Below are 23,827 nucleotides of genomic sequence, written 5' to 3'. Positions count from 1 at the left end.
TGCCTGCCTCTCTGCCTACCTGTGATCTCTCTCTGTGTCAAATAAATCTTTAAAAAAAAAAAAAAAAAAAGTACTTGGGCACCTGGGTGGCTCAGTGGGTTAAACCCTCTGCCTTCAGCTCAGGTCATGATCCTAGGGTCCTGGGATCGAGCCCCACACTAGGCTCTCTGCTCAGTAGGGAGCCTGCTTCCCCCACTCTCTCTACCTGCCTCTCTGCCTACTTGTGATCTCTGTCAAATAAATAAATAAAATATTAAAAAAAAAAAGTACTTACTCCCCAAAGGCAAGAATTTAAATAACTTTATAAGTCACAGGCTTACTATGGTTTTATCCATAAAAAAAGAACATGGACAAAAAGAACATGAGCCCTCAAGCTGTCTTAAATTCAAAAAGCAAATAGTGAAGTTCATGTACCCTTAAAAAGTTGACAAATCATGCATCACCAAAAATAAAGATAAGTAAAATTTTAATACAAGCAAATGAGATAATTTTTTTTTTAAGAAAACAGAAAGTAAAAAATTTAATGTAATGAGGCAGGCGATGACTGGGGTTGCTCACTTCCCTTCCCATTGGTTTCATTTCCCTTTCAAGGTTAAAATACTCCCAACATGCAAACTATCCCACTGAAGAATTCCAGTCCTTTCATAGCAATCTGCAGAGATGTTTACACAAAAGGGATTATTTTAGACTTCCATGTGACAGAAAAGGATAGAATGCATTGGGGGATTAAAAAATAAAGTAGGGGGTACCTGGGTGGCTCAAGGCGGTTAAGCATCTGACTCTTGATTTCCACTCGGGTCATGATCTCAGGGTCGCAAGATGGAGCCCTGTGCTTAGGGGGGAATCTGCTAGAGATTCTTTCTCCTTCTGCCCCTCCTACCCCCCACCCACCTCGCACTCACTACTCTTGGGGGAGAAAAAAAAAAAAAGCAAACCAAAGTGCATAAATGCATATGCAAGACAGAAGCAAATAACCGAGGATCCCAATTTTAACCACTCAGAAATATCTTAACAATAAAAGTGGGTATTTTAGGATTTTAGGAACTTTGTGGTGAAGGGTTAACTCTGTTTCAGAGTTAACAAAGTTAACAAAGTGCCTATGTTAAGAACATGGAATTTTTCTGATTTAGGGTCACAATCCTACCAGATGAGTATTAGTTCTACCTCAACTGTATAGAGACTAAGTAGGAACAGAGACTCAGTGGGGTTAAGTAACTAGACAAAGTAACACAGCTTAAAAAGTGAAGAAGCTATACTATGAATCCCATCCTAGTCAACATCAAATCTCATTCTCCCTTTCAGCATCAAAGTAAACGACCTGAATACATTTTCCTCTTTTTGTCTGATTCTCTTAACTATATGCCCTCATTTCAGGAGGGGTTTATGCTAATCATGACTTCATAAATCATTTGTGAGAGAAACCACATCCAGGGTAAAGTCAGAAGTTGAAAAAGCCTTATTTCAGAGAGTACTTCCTGAAAGAGACAAACCGACAACGAGTGAATACCAACTCCTCTGCCAAGTGTTATATTTGAAACAATTTTGTAAATGAAAAGAAGACCTCAGACGAAAGAAATACTACATTTCTTAAATATACCGTTTTTTAGAAAGAGCTATTTTAACGCAAGATATCTTTTTTATATACCTGGATATGAAGAAATATGTTCCTCTCTAACACAGCCATTTGATGGACAGGAGGTAAGTAGCATTTAGTTAATTTCATCACAGATTATCACCAAGTAATGCTATACTTAAGAGGTACAAACTTCCAGTTGTAAGTAAGGCATGGGGATGAAAAGCACAGCATGGGAAAAGTGGTCAATAATATTGTGATAACTTTGTATGTAAGAAAAAAAAGTAGTGCTATACTTACTAAGTTTCAAAATAATTTGTTTTAATAATATATTACTGACATTATGCTAGCAAAGGACCTTGAAATGGGTTATGCTGTCATCTTCCTGCACTATTTTTTTTAATAAGAAACTTTTTTTTTTTAAGATTTTTTATTTATTTATTTGACAGACAGAGATCACAGGTAGGCAGAGAGGCAGGCAGAGAGAGAGGAAGGGAAACAGGCTCCCTGCTGAGCAGAGAGACATGGGGCTTGATCCCAGAACCCTGGGATCATGACCTGAGCCGAAGGCAGAGGCTTTAACCCACTGAGCCACCCAGGTGCCCCATCTTCCTGCACTATTAATGTGATTTTAAATTTATTTTCAACATTGTTCTACATTAAGAGTAACTGTAATTTTTTTCAACTTAAGGAAAATGCTATGATAAATCATAAGCATATTTAGGAGTCTTTGTCACTTGGTTTCAATTACACTGTTTCACAAGATGTACTTAAATGCTTCCACCCCCCCCCCCCAAAAAGACTATGGGGAGCCTGGTTGGCTCAGTCAGTTAAGCATGTGACTCTTGATTGCAGCTCAGGTCATAATCTCAGGGTCTTGAGATCAAGCCTTGTAGCATGCGTAGTCTGCTGGAGGTTCTTTCTCTTTTTCCCTCTGCCCTTCCCCACTCCCCCCAGTAAATAAATCTTAAAAAAAAAAAAAGGACTATAGTTACTGAATCTAAAGTTTTTAGAACTCTGACTTGAAAGCCAATCACTCTTTAATAATTATCCAAGAATGTATTTGTATGTACAACAGCACAACCTGTCTGGAAATGCCTTTAAAACATGCATCACAGGGGTGCCCGGGTGGCTCAGTGGGTTAAAGCCTCTGCCTTCAGCTCAGGTCATGATCCCAGGGTCCTGGGATCAATCCCCGCATCAGGCTCTCTGCTCAGCGGGGAGCCTGCTTCCCCCTCTCTCTCTGCTTGCCTCTCTGCCTACTTGTGATCTCTGTCAAATAAATTAATTAATTTAAAAACAACAACAACAACAAAAAACATGCATCACATATATTTTGTCAACATTTAGCAAATGAATACAAGTGTTGGTGACATAAAAGCAGCTTGAGGGACGCCTGGGTGGCTCAGTTGGTTAAGCAGCTGCCTTTGGCTCAGGTCATGATCCCAGTGTCCTGGGATCGAGTCCCACATCGGGCTCCTGGCTTAGCAGGAAGCCTGCTTCTCCCTCTGCCTCTGCTTGCCGCTCTGTCTGCCTGTGCTCGCTCGTGCTGTCTCTCTCTCTCTGACAAATAAATAAATAAAATCTTAAAAAAAAAAAAAATTTTAAAAAGCAGCTTGAGCCCAATGGAGGTTAAAAGATTTACTCAGAAAGTGTTTGTGGGGCACCTGGGTGGCTCAGTGGGTTAAAGCCTCTGCCTTAGGCTCAGGTCATGATCTTTGAGTCCTGGGATAGAGCCCCGCATCGGGCTCTCGCCCCACATCGGGCTCTCTGCTTAACAGGGAGCCTGCCTCCCCCTCTCTCTGCCTGCCTCTCTGCCTACTTGTGATCTCTGTCAAATAAATAAAATCTTTAAAAAAAAAAGTGTTTGTAACTATGAAATTTACATGCCGAATTCAGGGATAAGTTTGGGGGAAGGGAGTCCAGAAACAATATCAAGAGAAGAAAGATACAAAATTTCATTTTTATTAGAACTGCTACTAATTAAAAATTCAATGAAAATTTGAGTCAAGTCTCCAAAACTATTCTATGTGTAACACAGGTGATTTAATTTTTCTATGTAGTACTTTACTCATTTGATAGGAATTAAAATTCTAGTCACACCAATATTTGGAAATTTTAATTAATAAAGGTTATTAATATATAGAATTCTAATCCAAAATCATATCTAACCTAGATACTTGGCAAATCAGCTGTAGTCAAGAAGGAAGGAAAAAAGGGAGAAGGGGAGGAAATGGTAAAAGAAACTCTTATCTTGTGTTTGTTCACAGCAATTGCTCAGATTCATTTTATTTATTTTTGCTCAAATTAATTTTAACTTATCAATAGCCCATGACGCCACTAACCAGACTGCTGCTAATCACCCCCACAGTTCTCACTAAAGAGAGACTCAGGGCTGAATTAGAGACAGCCCACTCTGCCAAGTGACATTTCTGAAGGAAACTTTTCTTACACCTCCATGTTTCAAGGGGATACCACAAGATTCCATCTCTTTGTAAGTGAGGTTATTTTTAAAATCACTGTTGTTGACATTGCATCATGGGTGATGGAAGTTTCACTCTGAGGAAGGTCCATGATGTTTATAATCACAGCTAAACTCCTTTCCATTAGAAATGAACATTGTCTTTTTGGTGATGGGCATTAGTTTCTGCATATACCTAAAGTTACTGAGTGATTTCTAATTAATAACTACTTATCTTTGATATTCCTCCTTGAAATTTAATTTGACGCGTAATACTTAAGTTTCTCTATCTAGGTAGAGTGAGGGCATTAGAGTTACTATACTAGCAATGTCCTCTTCTCAAGGTGTTGCTTTCTGTGCACACACTGACATCCATTTCTACGATACTGGTAAACACCATCTGGAAGACAGCGTTAGGCACTTCAACTGTGCATTAAAAACTCATCTATTGTTCTAAGAGTCAAGTTCTTAATCTGTGGACCATGGCACAACACACTGCTGTTTCTAGACCTATGGTAATTGAGAAAGAACATAATACCATGAGAAAGTGTTTCCACTTAAAAATAAATAGGTTTAATAACTAACCAAGCAAATATTCACTGACAAAGCAGAAAGTAGTTGCTGTAGGTCCCTCCTTCGCTCATCCATCAACTTGGCAAACACTTACTTAAGGAGAATTCCTATGGATGCAAGAAGCAATGGCGATATAGTAGGCAAAAGGAAAAGTTCTTATTTTCAAACGAGGATTACTGCGAATTAACCAGTTATGTGGTTCCTTTATTAGTTTTCTAATATACATTTTATATACTAAAACTATATTTAATGAGTAAAAATTCATTTTTCAGATATTACTAACAGGTTATAAAACATTTCAACAGAATAAAGATGAAAAAAAGTAGCAAACTATTTTGTAAGATTCAAAATTCAGAATGGCCTTCTCCCAATTAGTCCTAATAAAAAGACGTTTACTATAAGAATAATTGCTACCCAATTCCACACTACAAGAAAAATAATTTAAAAAAAGGTTATTCTTTAGGGGAAAAGGGAGAGAGCAAAGAGAAAAAAAAAAAAGAATAAATGTGCCAGTGCTTTATAACTCACCAGAGCATTTTAATAGGTTAGTGCACGTCAGTAACAATACCTAGGAAATGTATTTCTTAATAAACAGTAAGACACATATGTTGACTCCACAACATAAAATACTCTTACATTTAAAATCCATTGACATGCCAAGTCAACTATAGTGTTCAGCATTTATTTTTCAACAAAGGGCTTTATTCCTATTTTTGTTTACTATTTTGCAGTTTCTAAGTGCCGTTCCCCCAACAAATTATAAGATGACCACTCCTCACAATCCAGTTCAACCTAGCCCTCCGAACGACTCACACCCAGAAGAATACAAGATCGCAGCCCTTGTCTTCTACAGCTGTATCTTCACAATCGGATTATTTGTTAATGCCACTGCCTTATGGGTTTTTAGCTGTACCACCAAGAAGAGAACCACTGTGACCATCTATATGATGAACGTAGCATTGTTGGACTTAATATTTATAATAAGCTTACCCTTTCGGATGTTTTATTATGCAAAAGGTGAATGGCCATTCGGAGAGTACTTCTGCCAGATTCTTGGGGCTCTCACGGTGTTTTACCCAAGCATTGCTCTATGGCTTCTTGCTTTAATTAGTGCCGACAGATACATGGCCATTGTGCAGCCAAAATATGCCAAAGAACTTAAAAACACAGGCAAAGCAGTGCTAGCGTGCGTGGGAGTCTGGATAATGACCCTGACAACCACCGTCCCACTTCTGCTGCTCTACGAAGACCCAGATAAAGCCTCCGCTCCCCCGACCTGCCTGAAGATTTCTGACATCATCCACTTAAAAGCTATTAACATGTTAAACTTCACTCGACTGATATTTTTTTTCTTGATTCCCCTGTTCATCATGATTGGGTGCTACTCAGTCATCATTCATAGTCTCCTTCACGGGAAGACATCTAAGCTGAAACCAAAAGTCAAGGAGAAGTCTATAAGAATCATCATCACACTCATGGTACAAGTGATCGTCTGCTTCATGCCTTTCCACATCTGTTTTGCTTTCCTGATGCTGGAAGGGGAGGAGAACAGTTACAGTCCCTGGGGAGCCTTTACCACCTTCCTCATGAACCTCAGCACCTGTCTGGATGTGATCCTCTACTACATTGTTTCAAAACAATTTCAGGCTCGCGTCATCAGCGTCATGCTCTACCGCAATTACCTTCGGAGCGTGCGCAGAAAAAGCTTCCGCTCAGGTAGTTTACGGTCACTAAGCAACATAAACAGTGAAATGCTTTGAACGATAAGTAGGGTTTTGTCTTTAGCTTCTTTATATTCACTTTACTAACTACCCTAAGGTCAGTGGATATTCTGTATATTACCAAGTAAGTCCCTTCTCGCCTGAAAAAAACAAACTTAAAAACACTTTTGTGGGATCTATTGTGTGACAACATAATTAAATATTCTTAAGTATGAATTCATTATTTTTATTTTCAAAACTTGTATGAAACATATTTGGGAGTTATTGAGAGAAAAATATGCATTTGTATTTCACAATCAAGTCTTATCTAAATACATAGTTGACAACTTTTTGGATTTAATTCTATGTGCAAGTGAGTCGACGTCAATCAAGTCAGTAGGCCAAAAAAAAAAATCCACTTACTGTTCCAAATAGTTTAAATTATTAAATTATAATTTGATTAAACCAAAACCAAAGCTCCCTTTGGTTTAACTTACACTCAGGATTGACAGTCTAAATCTTACAATAGTTTGTCTTCCAAGATTCCTACACAAACAACTATATTCAACCCATCACTGTTACTTGCCACCAACCAAAATTAGCAGGAGCCATCACCTCAAGGGGCCTGCAAAGGCAATCTCCATTAGCCCTCCCCTATTCTGAATTCATTTTTTTGGGGGGGGGGACAGACTATAGTCATTCAATAAACACTGAGAGCCTACCGTGCACCAGACTCTACTTACAACCAATGCAAGAGACCTAATCCCAGACCCTATTTCTGCCCAATAACCCAAGTTCATTTCTCCTACACAAAGTTTCTGCTGTTAGGTAAAATATATTCCTCCAGTATAAACTGATTGCTCTTCATACTGACTAAACATTACATTACAAGAAGACGATTTTTTTCCCAGGCCATATATCGCAGTGTAACAGCACTAGTCAGGGACCTTGGATTCTTCCCCCAGCCTTGCCATTTAATTTCCCCTAATGAAGTAACAAACCAAGTAACTTCCCTATTTAAAAAGAAAAGAAAGTAAACTATAATCTGTAAAGGACATAGTATTCTAAATATTATGGAAATTAGTCTACCATAACTTCCTCTCTGCTAAATCACTTTCATTACTCTTAACATGATCACCTCCTAATGGGACTAAGAATCAAATAAATGCATTAGTTAGAAATGGATTTCTATAATTAACATGGGTAAATTCATATTCTTAGGGAAAAAAAAAAGGAAGGAGCCTAATCATAAAATAGTGTTTTAATACTAGAAGATCCCTTAGATGACCTTCTAGTCTAACTTATCTGTTTTATATATAAAGGAACTAAAATCCAATGAGGTTATGTAACTTGCTCAGTTGAAGAACCAGGAGTAGAAACCAAGTTCCTGTTATGTCAACCACCAATTCTCAATAATAAAAAGCAAACAAGTTCACAGAACATAAACATTCTCAGACCTACAGAAGATAAAGGCGTCAAGGTGGTACTGAGACGCAGTTTCTCCACAAAAAGAAAACTACTTGAAGTTTTTAGTTTGAATAGTCAAGTGAGCAAGATACTTTAGCAAATATCTTTTAAACAAATAATTATTTCTGAAACATGGGAAATAACTCTTATATTTGATACAGATTTATGGTATGTATATACAGTCATAGCCTGCTCTCAACTACATGGTTTAGTCTACTCTTATGTACTTTATTATTTCATTATTTTTATTTTTAAAATTTTTCAAATTTTAAAAGATTTTATTTTTAAATTCAGCCAGTATGGGGCTCGAACTCACAACCCTGAGATCCAGAGCTGCATGCACCACTGACTGAGCCAGCCAGGAGCCCCCTAGGTAATCTATTAAATGGCAAGTTCTCTGTAATGGTTTTTCTTGGTGAGAAGTACTTAATTTGGGAGCACAAAATCCAAAAAAAACTTTACTGACACAAGTGAAAATATATGTTACAGTTCTCACAGTAAAACTATAGATAATCTAAAGCACAATTAAAAAATAATTTTATTAAACTATAATCAGATGCATTTTAATATGATGTGTGAAAATTCAAAATTCCACTTATTCTGGAGAGTTCTGATTCTGAAAAACAATATAACATCCATATGTAAATACTAACAACTAAAAAATAATAGGTATTTAAGGACAGTTGTGTGATTGGAATGGGTGTCTTAAAGCACCTAATATACATTGCTTTTAATGGTGTTATCTCTACTTTCAAAACATAATGGTCACATTTTCTGAATTTCAAATAACAGTCTTGAGAATCTATCAGATGCTATGTAAAATTTCTATGCAGGACACTATAAACAAAATGAACAGGCCTATGGGTCAAAGACCTTACCTTGGTCTTATGCGGCTACACTTGCAATCAAGGCTATCCCATCAACATTACAGAATGTAAGGCAATGAGCACATAAAGTGAAACTAGTTCTCCCTCAAACAGCCAGAAAGATGGCATGGAAAGCCCAGGTAATAATTACAATGACAATGTAATAAATGCTAGGGATCTTGATAAATTTGCTGGAATGCACATAAAAGGGCAATCACTCCTCCCAAGGGCGACAGGGTGCAGAAAGAAAACCAAGGAGGCATGAGAATACAAATATATAGCATGTTAAGAGAGCTGAATGTCCGATGGAGTGACTTGAAACACTGGACTAGGGCCAGATTATGAGGGCTCTGATGGGAAAGAAGAAAACCAGTATGAGGGGTCGGGGTTGTCACGGCTAGGATGTTTGCATGAAAGAGCTCAATTAATTCTTCCCACTGCCTGGGAAGTATAGAGTACTGACTCTCAATTCACATATCAGATAAACTGAGCTCAGCAAAGGAACTTGAGAGAAGTAACTTGCTCAAGATTTTACACAAGGAGTAAGTGGGAGAGCTGCGATGTCCAATCCGGCACATCTGACGGCAAAGCCTCTGCGTTCCCACTATTCCAGACGTCTCTGCTGCAATCTTGAATGAGGCTGATTTTACTTTGAAGGAAGTGAGGATTTAAAAGATTTTAAAAGGAAGCCTGGCACGGTTGAACTTGCGTTTTGGAAGAATAACTTCTACCACATTGCATGGGATGCTTTGAAGTGGACAGGAAGGCTAGTTAGAGAAATACTGGAACAACCTAGGTAGGGAAAGATCGGAGTTTAGGGGCGCCTGGGGGGCTCAGTCGGGCAAGCGTCTGCCTTCGGCTCAAGCATGATATCGGGGTCCCGGGATTGAGCCTGGTGTCAGGCTCCCTGCTCAGCGGTGAGTCTGCTTTTCCCTCTCTCTTTGTCCTTCCCCCCATTTGTGCTCTAGCGCACTCTCTCTCTCTCTCAAATAAATAAATAAATAAATAACATCTTAGAGTTTAGACTGACCTGACAGCAGAAGTAGAGAAGATGGGGTGAATGAATGATTTACACAGGACTTCGAACTAACAGGACCTGGTGTTGAGGATGAAGAAAGGATGAGATAAGAGGAAGGATGAGAAAAGAGGAAGACTGGATGACCAGGTGGATGGAAATGCCATTAATGGAGATGGGAGCCCAGCAAAGGAGGAGACCAGAAGAGATGAGAGCTCAGAACACGATCCATTTTCTCTGAGTCTTAGAAGTCACTCGGAGACGTGGCTCTAGCAAGATCAGGAGAGTAATATGGGCTGCAAATAGAGAGCAGGGAAACAAAAGATGTTAACTGTAGCTGAAGCCATGGGAGGACAAGGAAGCCCAGAGGGAGCCTGAGGAAGGCTGAGCTGCGCACAGTAAACAAGATTAAAAAGCACAAGGGGAGAGCAGTGTGCTGGGGCTCCAGGGAGCGGGTCAGTTCGTGAAATAATGGGAGCCCAAAGCATTTATGAGCCACTGAAAGGTCAAATAAAACAACTGAAAATAAGCCACTGGCTTTAAAAATTAGTTGGCTGCAGGTGACATTTATAAGACAAGTTTTAACAATAGTGAGGTAAAAAAAGAAAAGAGAAAGAACTAAACAGAAATGAATTGTAGAGAGTGCAAATAAATTTGGCATTGGTGGCAAAAGAAAAAGGGTAACAAGATGTTATGTGAAGAATATTGCAATTTATAAAGCACAATGACTAAAAGAGTCGTTTCCTCTTGAATTTCTGAAGCTCTGCTACCGTCTAATGAAAGACATATTTACAAAATGCAGAGTTTACTGAAATAAAGATTGATGTTCCAAGAAGTCTATGTTTGAGAAAGCTTCAGGACTCTAAAAAGCCATTGGTAATACTTTATAACTTAAAAAGGAAAGAGAAATATGTTCTCATTCAGGTGATGGCTGAATTAACATTCATACTGTCTTTCAATACACTTCCATAACTCAGGAGGCCATATCGAAAACCAAAAAGAATGAGCCTGGATGAGAAATGTTTGGGGAAAACTAATGATTCGGTAATGCTACTTCTCTTCTGAATTAACATGAGTCATTCTGGATGACTACACTATTTTCCACAATGGCAGAAGGGTCAACTTAAACTTCTCCATCTAATTATAATCATAACCAATGGAACTCAACAAAAACAGCGTAACAATTATGACACAGAAATTTATCTGTCTCCATTCAGATATCATTCAGAATCACACATTTTTTAAAAAGCTCATGGTCAACCCTCAATTAATGAGTGCAACTACAATTAAGTAAATCCCACAAAGGCTACACTGTAAATATGAACAACATAAGTGTGAAGGCTATTAGATCACTAACTATATAAGTGACTCTGAATTAAGATACTTTCAGTCCCAAACAGTTCTCTAAAAACACATTGCTAAATTAAAATAAGGCAGAAGTTATTATACACAGAATTTTAAATATCTGATATCTGTATTTCATAGTATCTTATCTCTCAGAACTTAATTCCAAGACGCTTTAAGGTCATTTATATGTGCTCACTACTTTCAAATACTAGTTATTTCATAAACTAATACATGTTTTGTTTTGTTTTTAAAGATCAACACAATACAAAATCACACACACACAAACACACACACACACACACACACACACACACACACGGGCTGGCTATTGCAAGCTGGCTATAAAATGCCAATTTTAAAAACATCATTCTTCAGAGGCTTAACTTCAGACAAATTGTTTCCAAATCTAATCTAAATTTTGTTTAGTTAGTTCATAAAACTACAGATAAAATTTCATCATAAAAATACAAAATTAATTCTACCTTCTGGACCAAAAGAGGACATTCACTAAAAAATTCTCTAAAATATTTCAAAGCTGAAAAAAGGAGTGAGTATAATATGGATTCTCTTTCAAGAACATAATGAAAATGTAATTAAGTAAACATTGGATTTTTCTACCCAAAAAGTCAATTTTACTACATTTAGAGTTTAAGATATTCTTTTACCGACTTTCATGTACGAAAACTTAAATCAGATTTAACTAATTATTAAGCTAATCTTTGAGAGCTACTTACAATCCAGAAGGCAGATTCCCAGCTGCAGCAATACCAAAGAAATACCACACGGCCTCAACAAGAATGAAGTCAACCAAAACCGACAAAACCCAGGAACCCAGCAAAAAGGACTAAAAATAAAACAGGAAGAACATTACTGAAAGGAATCTTCAAAAAATAAACTAACATTTATTTAATTAAAAGGAACTCAGGTACATTTTTTAAATTTGTTTTTATTAGTAGCACAGGGTTTTCAAAATAGGGGAGTAAAGCCATATTGGTCAAATGCATTAATATTTTCATAATTTCTAAGTATGGTAAAAACAAAAGACATTTATAGCATGATTTATTTTTAACAAGTAACACACAAATCATTAAGCACAATAAGCAATTAAAATTTTATTGAAGTAAAAATCCTAATAAAAATTTTTATTAGCCACTCACACCTGATATTTTCTATTATCATTATCATTTTATTATGCAAGTGGCTCAAACTGAAAATTTTTCTTTGGCTAATATGCATGCTTCAAATCAGACAGAGGATCATGTAATTAGAAGATAACTGTTAATAATAACACTAAGCTTAGCAAAATAAAACTATTTAAAAATAAGAAAACAAAAATACTTTTTTCCATAACCTAAGCAGCAAAAGGAAAATACATAAAAACTTACTGCAAATTTTCTGCTTCCATATCTTCTTTCAAATATCCTAAAATTATAAATAAGCAGACTACTGCAGAAAGTATCTTTCAAATCAAGGCAAATTATTCTTCCACATATCAACCTCCAAATCTAAATGGGGATTTAAAAAAGAATAATGAGTAGGATTTGTTCAGATTTCTGCCTTAGCAAATTTATTACATTTATGTCATACTGCTTAATTTTAATACCCTAATTTGATAAATTAATGACATGCACCATGTAGGCAGGTCCCCACCTTACAGCACAGGTGCCCATACAGCAGCACATTAGAAGCGGACCCCGCCTATGTGGCGAGCTAAACCAAATCAATCCCCCAAATCAGACAGGTACCAACTTGGGGCCAAAGGGCCTTCTGTTCCCTCACAGCAGTAGTTCTCAGGGTTGGCTGCAGACTAGAATCCCCTGGGTTTCTTTGTTTTAAAGTACACCAGTGTTTAGGCCTACCATGAGATTTTTCAATTCGACTGGTCTAGGGTGAGGTCTTGGCGCGCGCGTGCGTGCGTGCGTGTGTGTGTGTGTGTGTGTATATATATATATATTTAGTTTATTAAGGTGATTCTAATGTGCAGCCAGGGTCCAGAAGTGCATTATAGCAACTGAAATGAGAGGGAAGCAATATTCTATTCTGACAGAAAGCAGTAATTTGGATAAATAACTGAAAGCCTTTCAGAGGAACTTGATAAAGCCAATATGAGCAAAGGCATTAATTACATCACCATGAAGAAAAGATGTCAGTGTTCCAGAAGTAGAATATTATGCTTAAAATGGCTAATTGAGTATTTAGCAAAGGAAAGGTAGCAGGTTATATACCATAATTTGCACTAACACCCTGTGATATTGTGACTTATAATAAGAAATACAGATTTGGTTTTCACTCATTTCTGGTACAGAGCTCTTAAAATCCTTTGAATTCCCTAACTGATGAAAGCCAGGAAGGTGTCTTTTGTGTGTGTCGATATGTGACTTTTAGATACACCTAAGAGCGGGGGCTGGTTGCCAGGGGAACCAACCTTGGGATTAGAGGGTTGGAACTTTCAGTCTCTCCCTCTGACCTACCTACGAGGGAACAGGGAGGGGCTGGAGGCTGGATCAGCTGCCAATGGCCAATGATTTCCTGAAGCCTCCATTAACATCCAGAAGGCCAGGGTTCAGGGAGCTCCCAGGCTGGTGAGCCCAAGGCACCTCAGAGAGACCATGGAAGCTCTGTGTCCTCCTCTTCCATCTGGACATTCATCTGTGTCCTTTATCCCACCCTTTGACGATAAACAGGTAATCCAGCAGGTAAAATGTTTCTCTGAGTTCTGAAAGTCACCCTAGCAAATTCATCAAACCTAAGGAGGGGGTCATGGGAAGCTCAGATTTAAAGCCAATCAGTCCTAAGTACCAGAACAACCTGGACCTGCAACTGGTGTCTCATATCTGAGGGGGAGAGCATGGTAATCTCTAATCTGGGGCTAGCAGGTCGGAAGCACAGGTAGTGACCTTGGCTTTGCAACTAGCATGTGGGCGGGGCAGGCAGCCTTGTGGGACTGAAGCCTTCACCTGTGGGATCCGATGCTGCCGCCAGGTGGACGGCGTCAGGACTTAGTTGAACTGTAGAGCACCCACCTGGTCCCCAGGAATTGCCTGGTGGTGTGGGGACAGCCCCATGCTAGAGCTGGTGCCAGAACATCCCTTTAAACTCCACTCACAGCCAAAACCCAGCACCAGCATCTTCAAAGAGATTAGCCATAAGCTCAAAAGCCACAGAGTTCTGCTCTTCCCAGAAATAAAAACCCAAGGGAAATTTCCTACTTGATATAACCGCCACTACAAAGTAACTCATGGAGTCACAGTCTGTTAGTGATGGAAGAGCTTAGATCATCTAATCAATACTCAGATTGGGAATATAAAGTTTAAAAATGCAAAGCACAAAATTGCTTTTAAAAACGTTAAGATGCACACTAATCATAATTAAAACAGATTTAACACTGCTTTCCTTTTGAAGCTGTAAACTGCATTTCTGTGAGTAAGAAGTGAATGTGAGATGTGCCTACCAGTAAAAGGAAACACTGCAACTGCTTCATTACAACTGGCTTTCCTGCAAATATTAATAAATACAACTAGAAAATTCACTTGCTGATGGAGTATTAAAAATAAATAATATTTCTTAAAAATTTAGAGGTTTTGAGGGACGAAGAAGATCAGGAAAGAAAGAAGAACAGTAGAAGAAAAAAATAACCCACCAAGAAAAGATTCTGTCTTTCTTCTCACAAGGCCCATTAGCAGAGCTCACCTGGAAGTCGTCCTTGACAGCTTGGAGGTCATACACGAAGAACCTCTGGCAGTGAGGCAGGAGGAGAGCTAGCAAAAGGGACAGGGCACTGGGCACCAGCAGAAGACCCTTGGACAGAGGTGCCTTATCTAGAGGGAAAAAGAAAACGTCTTTCAGAATGACTGATTCTAAGATTTAAAAAAACCACTTGGGTGAAAAGCAAGAGAATTCACTTCCTTTGGATTAGAATGAAGACAACGTTCACAAACTACAGAGTTTAATTCGTATTAGTGTCTATCTCCAAAACCTCCACCTGCAGAGGGGAGTGATCAAGAGCACTGGAAAACAAGTGGAACTTGCTGGCAGGGGTTCACGTTCATTTGGCTCTCATGAGACCAAACCAAGTTTACAGCCAGAAACTTTCACAGAATACTTTTCAGAAATGGTCACCAAAGTTGGAGAAATAGAGGACTAGGTTTCCTACCAAACTGAGTTAGTTCCTGAGCACGCATGAGATTCGCACACATAAACATTTTTTCAAAAAAATTTAAAAAGCAGTTAGAAGTGCCAGCTGTGCTGCCTGCAGTGGCATTCCGAGATTTTGTGCGAGGGCCACCGCTGGGGCCCAAGTCGGCTTTCCACTGGAGAACCTTGTCTAAGTCTCATGCAGCCTCCAAGCTCCAGCTTAGTTTCCGCTTCCCTCCATCAATCTCAGTGAAGCATTTTCGCCCCACGGGCTTTGCTCCCACTCCGCACCCTTGTTTCCATACCATTTGAATAGTCAGGGTTTCATACTACGTTTGTCTTCCTGACCACACTGAAAATGCCTGAGAGGAGATCACCTTCCTTCTCTTCTCTACAGTGGCCATAGAGCCCAGCGCAGATCCCCACACATATGAAATGTTCAGGTCATCAACAGGTAAGACCACAGGAAAGAATCACCAATGGCAACATTCTCAGATCGTGTGAAGTACACTTTAATCGTATTCACAAGAAATTCCCTGGGAGTGAATTCACTAGTTACAGTTGGTAATGTGGTTATTGCACCCGTTTTAAGTATATAAAAATAGACCAACTGTTTCCTCTCTGGTAAGGTCTTGCAAACATCTACATGGAACCACTAGTAAGGTAGCTGCATACCGTCTTCATGACTCAGATGCAACCAAGGCTCCAGGGAATCTAAAAACTAAGAGGGCTACGGGGCGCCTGGGTGGCTCAGTGGGTTAAAGCCTCTGCCTTCAGCTCAGGTCATGATCCCAGAGTCCTGGGATCGAGCCCCACATCGGGCTATCTGATCAACAGAGAGCCTGCTTCCCTTCCTCTCTCTCTGCCTGCCTCTCTGCCTACCTGTGATCTCTCTCTCTGTCAAATAAATAAATAAAATCTAAAAAAAAAAAAAAAAAAAAAAACAAAAACTCTTCTCCTTAAAAACTAAGAGGGCTCCTCGTGGCCTAGCCCCTCAGAAGTACAGGAGAGCACCGGGGCTGTGAGCTTGACCAACCTAAATTCTATCCTGAAGCTTCTGTTCTGCTCACCTGTAAAACAAAGGGAAGAGAGGCTACCTCAAAAGTGTGCGAGAAGCAAAAGAAAGAATGCCTACAGGGCAGTCAGCTCCTGCCACCGCTCACACCAGCCAGGAGGAAGGGCTTCCTTCGGGACAGGCGAGCTCCTGGATCTTTCCGACAGGGTGGAAGTTGGAGCGGGGGTGACGCAGCTGCGCCCTGAAGGGGCAGTGAGGATCCCATTTCCTTCTTCAACCTGGGTTTCCACCTCATCTTGTGAAATGGGCCCCGACGTTCATTCCTGCCTCTGCCCTGCCAGCTCTGGGGCAAATGGATGTTACTGGAAGAAGTCACAGAGCTGAGCTGCTAGATCTCCTGCAGGTTCATGGTCTCAAATCTCAGCGGACGCTCCCCACCGACCAGCAATTCTACTGCTTTTCTCCCACTTCTCATTTCACACCATCTCCTCCTCTCTCCTCCATCGTCCCTGCTCCACACTCCCAGCTTGGCTTACACGTCGCCAAGCGAAGAAGCGAATGCTTGGCTGGGGTCATTCCCCATCATTCCCGAAAATGAATAAGCACTTCTGATAGACCACACATTATCCCATGCCCCTGGGGTACAGCATTAATGATGGACAAAGCCCCCCTCCTTTGTGGTCTAGAAAGGAGAGAAAAGAAAATACACAAGACTAGGTTAAATATGTATTGCGTCAGAGGAAATAAATGCTAGAGAAAAATTAAGCAGGATAAAACGCGTGGCTGTGCTAGCCACCAGGGAGTCCCTGTTCTCTTTCCAGACCCGTGATAAGATTGCTGAGCCATCCATACCGCCCCTAGCTGACGTTCGGTATGACAGCATGACTTGCTTTGGCCAAGTCAGTGTGACAGATGTCACTTCCAGGGAGATAGCTGAAAAGCAGTGGATAGCGTTTCCCTCTGCCGGTGCTCACGGTGGGAGCTGGGCGAGCGGATCCCAGAGGTGAAGACGATGTGGAGTAGAGTGCCCAGGGGACTGGCAACAGAGGGCTCCCCTCAGTGAGAAACAGACCTTGTGCTTTTAGCCCCAATACTTTGCAGCTGTGTGCTACTGCAGCATGACCTAACCCACCCTGACATACGGGAAAACACAGTGCTGGTGGGAAAGAGGGGTGCCATTTTACACAGGGTGACTGGAAGGCCCTTCTGATACGTAAGCCTTGCGAAGGGACCTGAGAAATGGGACCTGCAGACAGCTGGGAACTGTCCTTCCGGCAGAGGAAAGAGCGAGCACAAATGCTCTGAGACAGGAACGTGCTCGATATGATCAGGAAGCAGCCAGACTGCCAGAGGCAGTGAGGAGCAAAAGCAGCATGAGGTGGACAGGTGCGACAGAAGGTCAGAGAAGCGGGGGCGCGGACGGAGCCGAGCCCTGTAGGCAAACACGGACATTACCCTTCCCTATAAAAGTGACAGGATGCTTTGGGGGGATCTAAGGAGAGGAAAACACGATCAGACATGTTTTCAAGAACCACTTCGCCTGCTACATGGAGACGAGATTACGGGAAGGCACGTATAGAAGAAAGGGGACCCGTTAGGAGGCTATCATGGGGAAAGGGAAAAGTCAAAGATGACTCCAAATTTTTTGTTCTGAGCAAAACTGGAAACACTGCTGCCAGTGACTAAGATGGAAAATCCATCACCCTTGCCCTTCCCATGCATACAAGATCCGGGCCCATCTTGCAAAATACTCCCAACCCCCTTCCCTATCCCCACTGTTAGGGCTCTACCCTCTCCGCAGACTGCTAGCAGCCCACACTGAGGTACAGAGTTTGCACCAGAACGTGAACCAGCACACTGCATCTTTCAGGGAGGAAGTCCTGCTCTAAAAAAAAAAAAAAAAAAAAAAAAAAAAAAAAAAAGAATCAACCAAACTGAACATGTGCTTTGCTCAAATGTCACCTTATTTGTGACCACCCCATGTAACTAACTTTGGATTACCTTTTTTCATAGCACTTATCAGCAACTGACTTATTAAATAGTGACTCATCAAATCTATGATTCAAAATGACTGTAAGATACACCATTATTTTAGGTGTCACTAAAAAAGAAACACTGCCTTATAAAATCCGAAGATGATGTTAATTATAAAGGACACCCAATTTTAGAAACACTAAAATGTGAAAAATACAATTCAGAATCAAGAAATGTGTTTCTTCGTGGATCGCTTCTTGATGGCAGCAACTCTGTCTGGGATACTCACAGCCACAGAGTCTCCCATGCTGAGAACAGAATCCGGCCCATATGGCACTCAGTAAGTGTGTAATGGAAGGCGACTGAGGTATGAACACCAGTGGAAGCCACCGCAGTGTCCATCCATGGATGGCCAGATAAACAAAATGTGAAATACACATTTAGTGGAATAGTATTCTGTCTTAAAAAGGAAGGAAATTCTGGCACATGCTACACTATGGATTGTATTTCAGATACACGTTTCAGACATTATCCTGAGTGAAACAAGCCAGACACAAAAAGATAAATGCCATATGACTCCACTACATGAAGTACCTAAGTAGTCACACTCATAGAGACAGGAAGTAGAATGGTGGTGGTCAGGGGATGGGGGAGGAAGGAATAGGGTGCTGTTCAATGGGTACAGGGTTTCAGTTTTGCAAGATGAAAAGAGTTCTAGAGATGCACAACAGTGTGAATGTACATAATGCCACAGACCTGGACACTTAAGAATGGTTGAAATGTCAATTTTAGGTTATGTATATTTTACCACGATTAAAAATCAAGACTAAAAAGAAATAAAATAATTACTGAATGAATAACTGATCCTATTTATACAACCATTTTAATTCCATCCAGGCCTAAACAAACCCCTAAAAATACAGATCTGATAACTTAAATCGGATTACTCTACCATTAAGTCCTCTTTTTTTTTTAAGTCCTCTTCTTAGGATGAGCAAAAATCAGATCTCCAAAGTCTATGCAGAAAGTGACAATATACAAATGTCCAAGAAGTCCCACACCACAGGCTAAGGACACAGTATTACTATGGACAGCAAGACTTACTGATCAACTCATGATCTGTAAAGGTCACTAAATGAAAATTTTACCGAAAAAAAAGGAACTTAAACAATTATAATTATTAAATTCTCATTAATAATATGTATACTTGTGTGTTTAGAGATAAAGTGGCTACAAATTTTTTTGAAATGCATCAAAAAGGAAGATATATTGGGACCCTTGGCTGGCTCAGTGAGTTGAGCATCCAACTCCTGATCTCAGCTCAGGTCTTGATATCAGGGTCATGAGTTAATAAGGCCCTGTGTCAGCCTCCACACTGGGCGTGGAGCCTACTTAAAAAAACAGAAAAAAGGATTGATGAAATAAATAGAAGGATGGCTATGTGATTCAGAAAATATAAGAAAATGTTAACTGTAGAATCTCAGTGGTAGGTATATGATATTCACTATACCATTCTTTCAAGTTTAAGCATGTTTGAAAATGTTCATAATAAAATGGGGAGGGGGTACACAGTGAATCACAGTATTTGAAAGCTGAGAAAGAACTTCAAAATACACGAAGCAAAAACTGACAGAACTAAAAAGAGAAACCAATAAATCCACAAATACAGTTGGATACTTCAGCACTCCTGTAAGTAATCAATAATATAAGTAGACAGAAAATCAGTGTTATGGACTGAACTGTGTTCCCCCCAAATTCATGCACCCAACCCTCAATGTGACTATATGTGGAAATGGAGGCTTTAAACAGGTAAAGCTAAGTGAAGTCATAAAGGTAGGGACCTAACCCAATCTGTTCATATAAGAAGAAGAGACACCAGCGATGCACATAGAAAAGACCATATGAACACATGGAGACAGCCACCCACATGTCAAGGAAGGAAGCCTCAGGAAAAACTTGCCAACACCTTGATTTTGGACTTCTAGTCTTCTGACCTGTGAGAATATAAATCTCTGTTGTTTAAGCCAGGCAGTCTGTGATATGCTGTTATGGAAATCAATGAAAATACATAAGACTTAAAAAAAACATCCATCACTTTGACATGATGGACTTTCATAGAACACTCCACCCAAAATCAGCAAATTACATTTTTTTTTTCAAGTGTACATAGAACATTCCCCAAGAAAGATCATATTTGGGGGCATAAAATGCATCTCAATAAATATAAAGAAATTAAAATCATACAAAGTATGCCCCTGACTATACAAGTATTAAACTAGAAATCAGAAAGATGGATGAAAAATCCCCCCAAATTTTGAAAATTAAACAACACACTTTTTTCTTATGATTGTATTTATTTATTTGCGAGACAGAGAAAAAGAGAGAGAGAGAAAAAATGAGTGGGGGGAGGGGCAGAGGGAGAAGTAGACTCCCCGCTGAGCACAGGGCCCAACACAGGGCTGGATTCCAGGGCCCTGAGATCATGAGACCTGGGCAGAAGTCAGATGCTTAACCAACTGAGCCACCCAGGCGTCCCTAAACAACATAGTTCTAAAATAATATTTAGGTCAAACAGGGAATGACAAGGGAAATTACGATATGTGTTAAAGACAATGAAAAGTGAAAGTACAACTAAGTAAAATTTGTGGCCTAAAAATAAAGCAGTGCTTAGAGGAAAATTTATAGCATTAAATGCTTTATAGGAAAGGAAGGGTCTCAAATGATGTTGCAGGCGACAAGCTTTTTAAAAAAATAGAAAAGGAATTAAACCCTAAACAAGCAGATCAAAAGAAATAACATATGGGCAAAAACCAATGAAAAAGAAAAATCAAAATATAATAGAGAAAAACCAATAAAACCGAAAGCTGATTCTTTGAGAAGATCAATGAAATTGATACACCTCTAGGAGGACTGATCAGAAAAGAAGACATAAGTACCAATATCAGGAATAAAGGAGGGGGCATCGGAATAGATCCCACAGACATCATAGGGTAAGAAGGGGTTGCACAACATTGTACAATGTACTTAATGCCAGAGGACTGTATGCTTAAAAGTGGTTAAAATGGTAAATTTTATGTATGCACTTTTTAATCACAAATAATTTTTGAAAGGATAAGGGAATATTAAAAATAACATTTAATCCCTTAATTTGACAACTTAGACAAAACAAATTCCTTGAAAGATACAATCTACCAAAGCTCACTCAAAAGGAAATGGATATCTTGAATAGTTCTACAGAAATGAAGAAACTGAATTTCTTAGTTAAAAGTCTTTCAACAAAGAAAACTCTAGGCCTAATGGCTTCACTGAAGAATTCTACCCAGTATTTAAAGGGTAAAGAGTACCAATCCCACAAAAACTCTTCCAACACAAAGAAGAGAACACTTCTAATTCATTTTATGAAGCCAACGTTACACTGATACCAAAACTAGACAAAGGCATTAAAATAACAAACCAATATTTCTTAGGAACAGGAATGCAAAATTCTTAAAAAAAAAAAAAAAAGTTAGCAAACCGAATCCAGCTACACAGAGAAAGGATAAAATATCACAACCAAGTGAAGTTTATACCAGGAATGCAAAGAAAATCAATGTACTTCATCATATCAATAAAGAAAAATATACCACATAACTCTACTCACACTCTGTACAATTATCTGCTTATTCTACAAAGCAATTTTTGTCAACTCATAAGGCAAAACTGGTCACTTACTGCTGTGCAGTTAATGACAAGCTACCTCCTCGATCAAATCTTACTACTAATCCTATCCAACATGTACTGAGCACTTACCAAGTGCAAGGTACTACATATAATATTTTATGCGTACTACCTTGCTCCAGACACTCACACCTCAGGACCTTAACACCTGCTACTCCCTCTACCCCAGATGTTCTTCCCAAGTCCAGCTGATCCTCATCATTCAGTCCCCATTTCAAACAGCATCTCCTCAGACTAGCTTTCTCTCATGACATTAGTGCTCTGGAGCACATCATGCTGTTTTATTTACTTTATAGCATTTTTTTCACTATTTGAAATTCTTGTTTGCTTATTTGTCTGTCTCCTTTACCAGAATATGAACTCTATGAAGGCTGGGCTCTTGTTCGTCTTGCCCTATCCCCATACCCAGAATATCACCTGGCACATCATAGTGTTTCAGCGTATTTGGTGAACGAATGATGTGAGGTAGAAACTACCCTCTCCAAACTCAAACACGAGAAAACTGTGACTCAAAGAGAAGCTACCCGTCTGTGTTCACAAAATGTCTTAGCCTGGGTTCCAGTGAAAATGAAGGGAGAGACTAAGGTTTATAGGCAGACAGTTCACTTGGAATGTGATCGCAGGGAGCAGGAATGAAGGACACGGGTAGTCAAACAGGGAGGGAGAGTGAGTGTAAGGATGCATCATTGAGTTGGCCACCACTACGAGTGACAGATGTTCCTGACAAGGGCTTGCTCCCTCAGGATTTTCCAAGAAGCCTTGTAAATGCATCTCAGTACCATCACCCAGAGAAGAAACAGAAAAGCATTTTTATCCATCATCCCTCAATAGTCTAGCGCGGCCCGAGAAAAGAAGCTCCATGGGAGGACCAGACAAACAAGCTGTACCAAACCAGTCTGGCTAACCCAGCAAGAATGTAGAAACATATGGACTCAGGGCGGAGGCTGCGTGCCTGAAATGCTGTGCAAGGTAAGACGTCTGCTGTACTGGCGAGGGAGAGGCAGAGCCAGGTCCACACCTGGACAAAACTGCTCCTACACTGTACCCCGCAGAGCTCCAGGGCTATGGGGATTTTCACCCTGGATGGTTTTAAGGGAAAGACATATAGAGTCATACACATCACTAACAGAAATTAAAGTGGTGCCCTGTGTAGCTAAAGCAAATGCCACTGAGAATGGAGATAAAAAGACTGCAGGTGGGGGAGGGTACAACACAGAGCAATGGGTACTTACTCATGCTGAACTGAATGCTGAACTGATCAAAAGTTTTAAAATATATATAAACCCTCTGATCTAAAAAAGTTTATGTTTACCTAAGAATTTAGCCCAAACTTTATCATGGATGTGTACAAAGGTTTTGCTACAAAGATGCTCATCACAGCAATGTTTATAACAGTAAAAAGACCAGAAACAACATGACTGTCCACTAGGAAAATGGGTAAAATTATGTTCTATCCATAAAATGTAATAATATTCAATGTTAAGTAGCAGAAAACTATTTCACGCCTTGGAAAACTGTTCCTAAATAGCAAGTGCGAAATATCTCTAGCAATATTATTATATAATACTTTTAAAAAATAGTATGTAAATAGCACATGGGTTTTTAAAAGCATCTATCAAAATATTACCAGTGGCAATCTCGGAATGATCTCTTCATAGGAGATTCAAATTTTTTAAAATAAAAATCTATTTTAAGACTTAGAAAAAATGATTTTTGTTTAACTACCTACTAATTCAGTAGAAAGTTTCATTAAATCCCTACGCACCGAGATAAGGCAAGTCATTAGCAATCTTCTGACTTCTCTGTGAGTAGAGCCAGGAAGTGGTTCACGTATGAAATGATCAAATGAAAGTTTAAAAAAAAAAATAAAGTCACTTTTCTGCAACAGATCCTCTTACGTCTGAAAACAGAGATGCTACAAATTTTGAGAATAACATAACAGACAATATATTAATCTAAAAGTAAAGAAGCAAAACACCTGTGGC

At 39.5% G+C, this 23,827-nt stretch overlaps 2 protein-coding genes across 3 annotated transcripts in view; one reads left to right on the top strand and one right to left on the bottom strand.

Moving 5' to 3' along the window:
* Positions 1–23,827, bottom strand: part of UBAC2 (UBA domain containing 2) — a 175,748-nt gene that overhangs the window by 131,294 nt on the left and 20,627 nt on the right. For both annotated transcript variants that reach the window (XM_047720313.1, XM_047720312.1), the window contains exons 2-4: positions 14,693–14,820; positions 12,388–12,507; positions 11,737–11,846 (exon numbers count right to left, since the gene is read on the bottom strand). In XM_047720313.1, the coding sequence (XP_047576269.1) occupies positions 11,737–11,846; positions 12,388–12,507; positions 14,693–14,820 (358 nt within the window). The remainder of the gene's footprint in view (positions 1–11,736; positions 11,847–12,387; positions 12,508–14,692; positions 14,821–23,827) is intronic.
* On the top strand, positions 1,451–7,406 carry GPR18 (G protein-coupled receptor 18). Its single transcript, XM_047720309.1, has 2 exons — positions 1,451–1,698; positions 5,339–7,406. The coding sequence occupies exons 1-2, from the start codon at positions 1,549–1,551 to the stop codon at positions 6,365–6,367; spliced, it is 1,179 nt and encodes a 392-aa protein (XP_047576265.1). The 5' UTR covers positions 1,451–1,548; the 3' UTR covers positions 6,368–7,406.

Source organism: Lutra lutra, chromosome 3 (assembly GCF_902655055.1).
Source record: "Lutra lutra chromosome 3, mLutLut1.2, whole genome shotgun sequence".
In the NCBI taxonomy this organism is placed as follows: domain Eukaryota; kingdom Metazoa; phylum Chordata; class Mammalia; order Carnivora; family Mustelidae; genus Lutra; species Lutra lutra.
The sequence above is the reverse complement of the archived record's forward strand: the minus strand, read 5'-3'. Positions and strand labels throughout refer to the sequence as shown.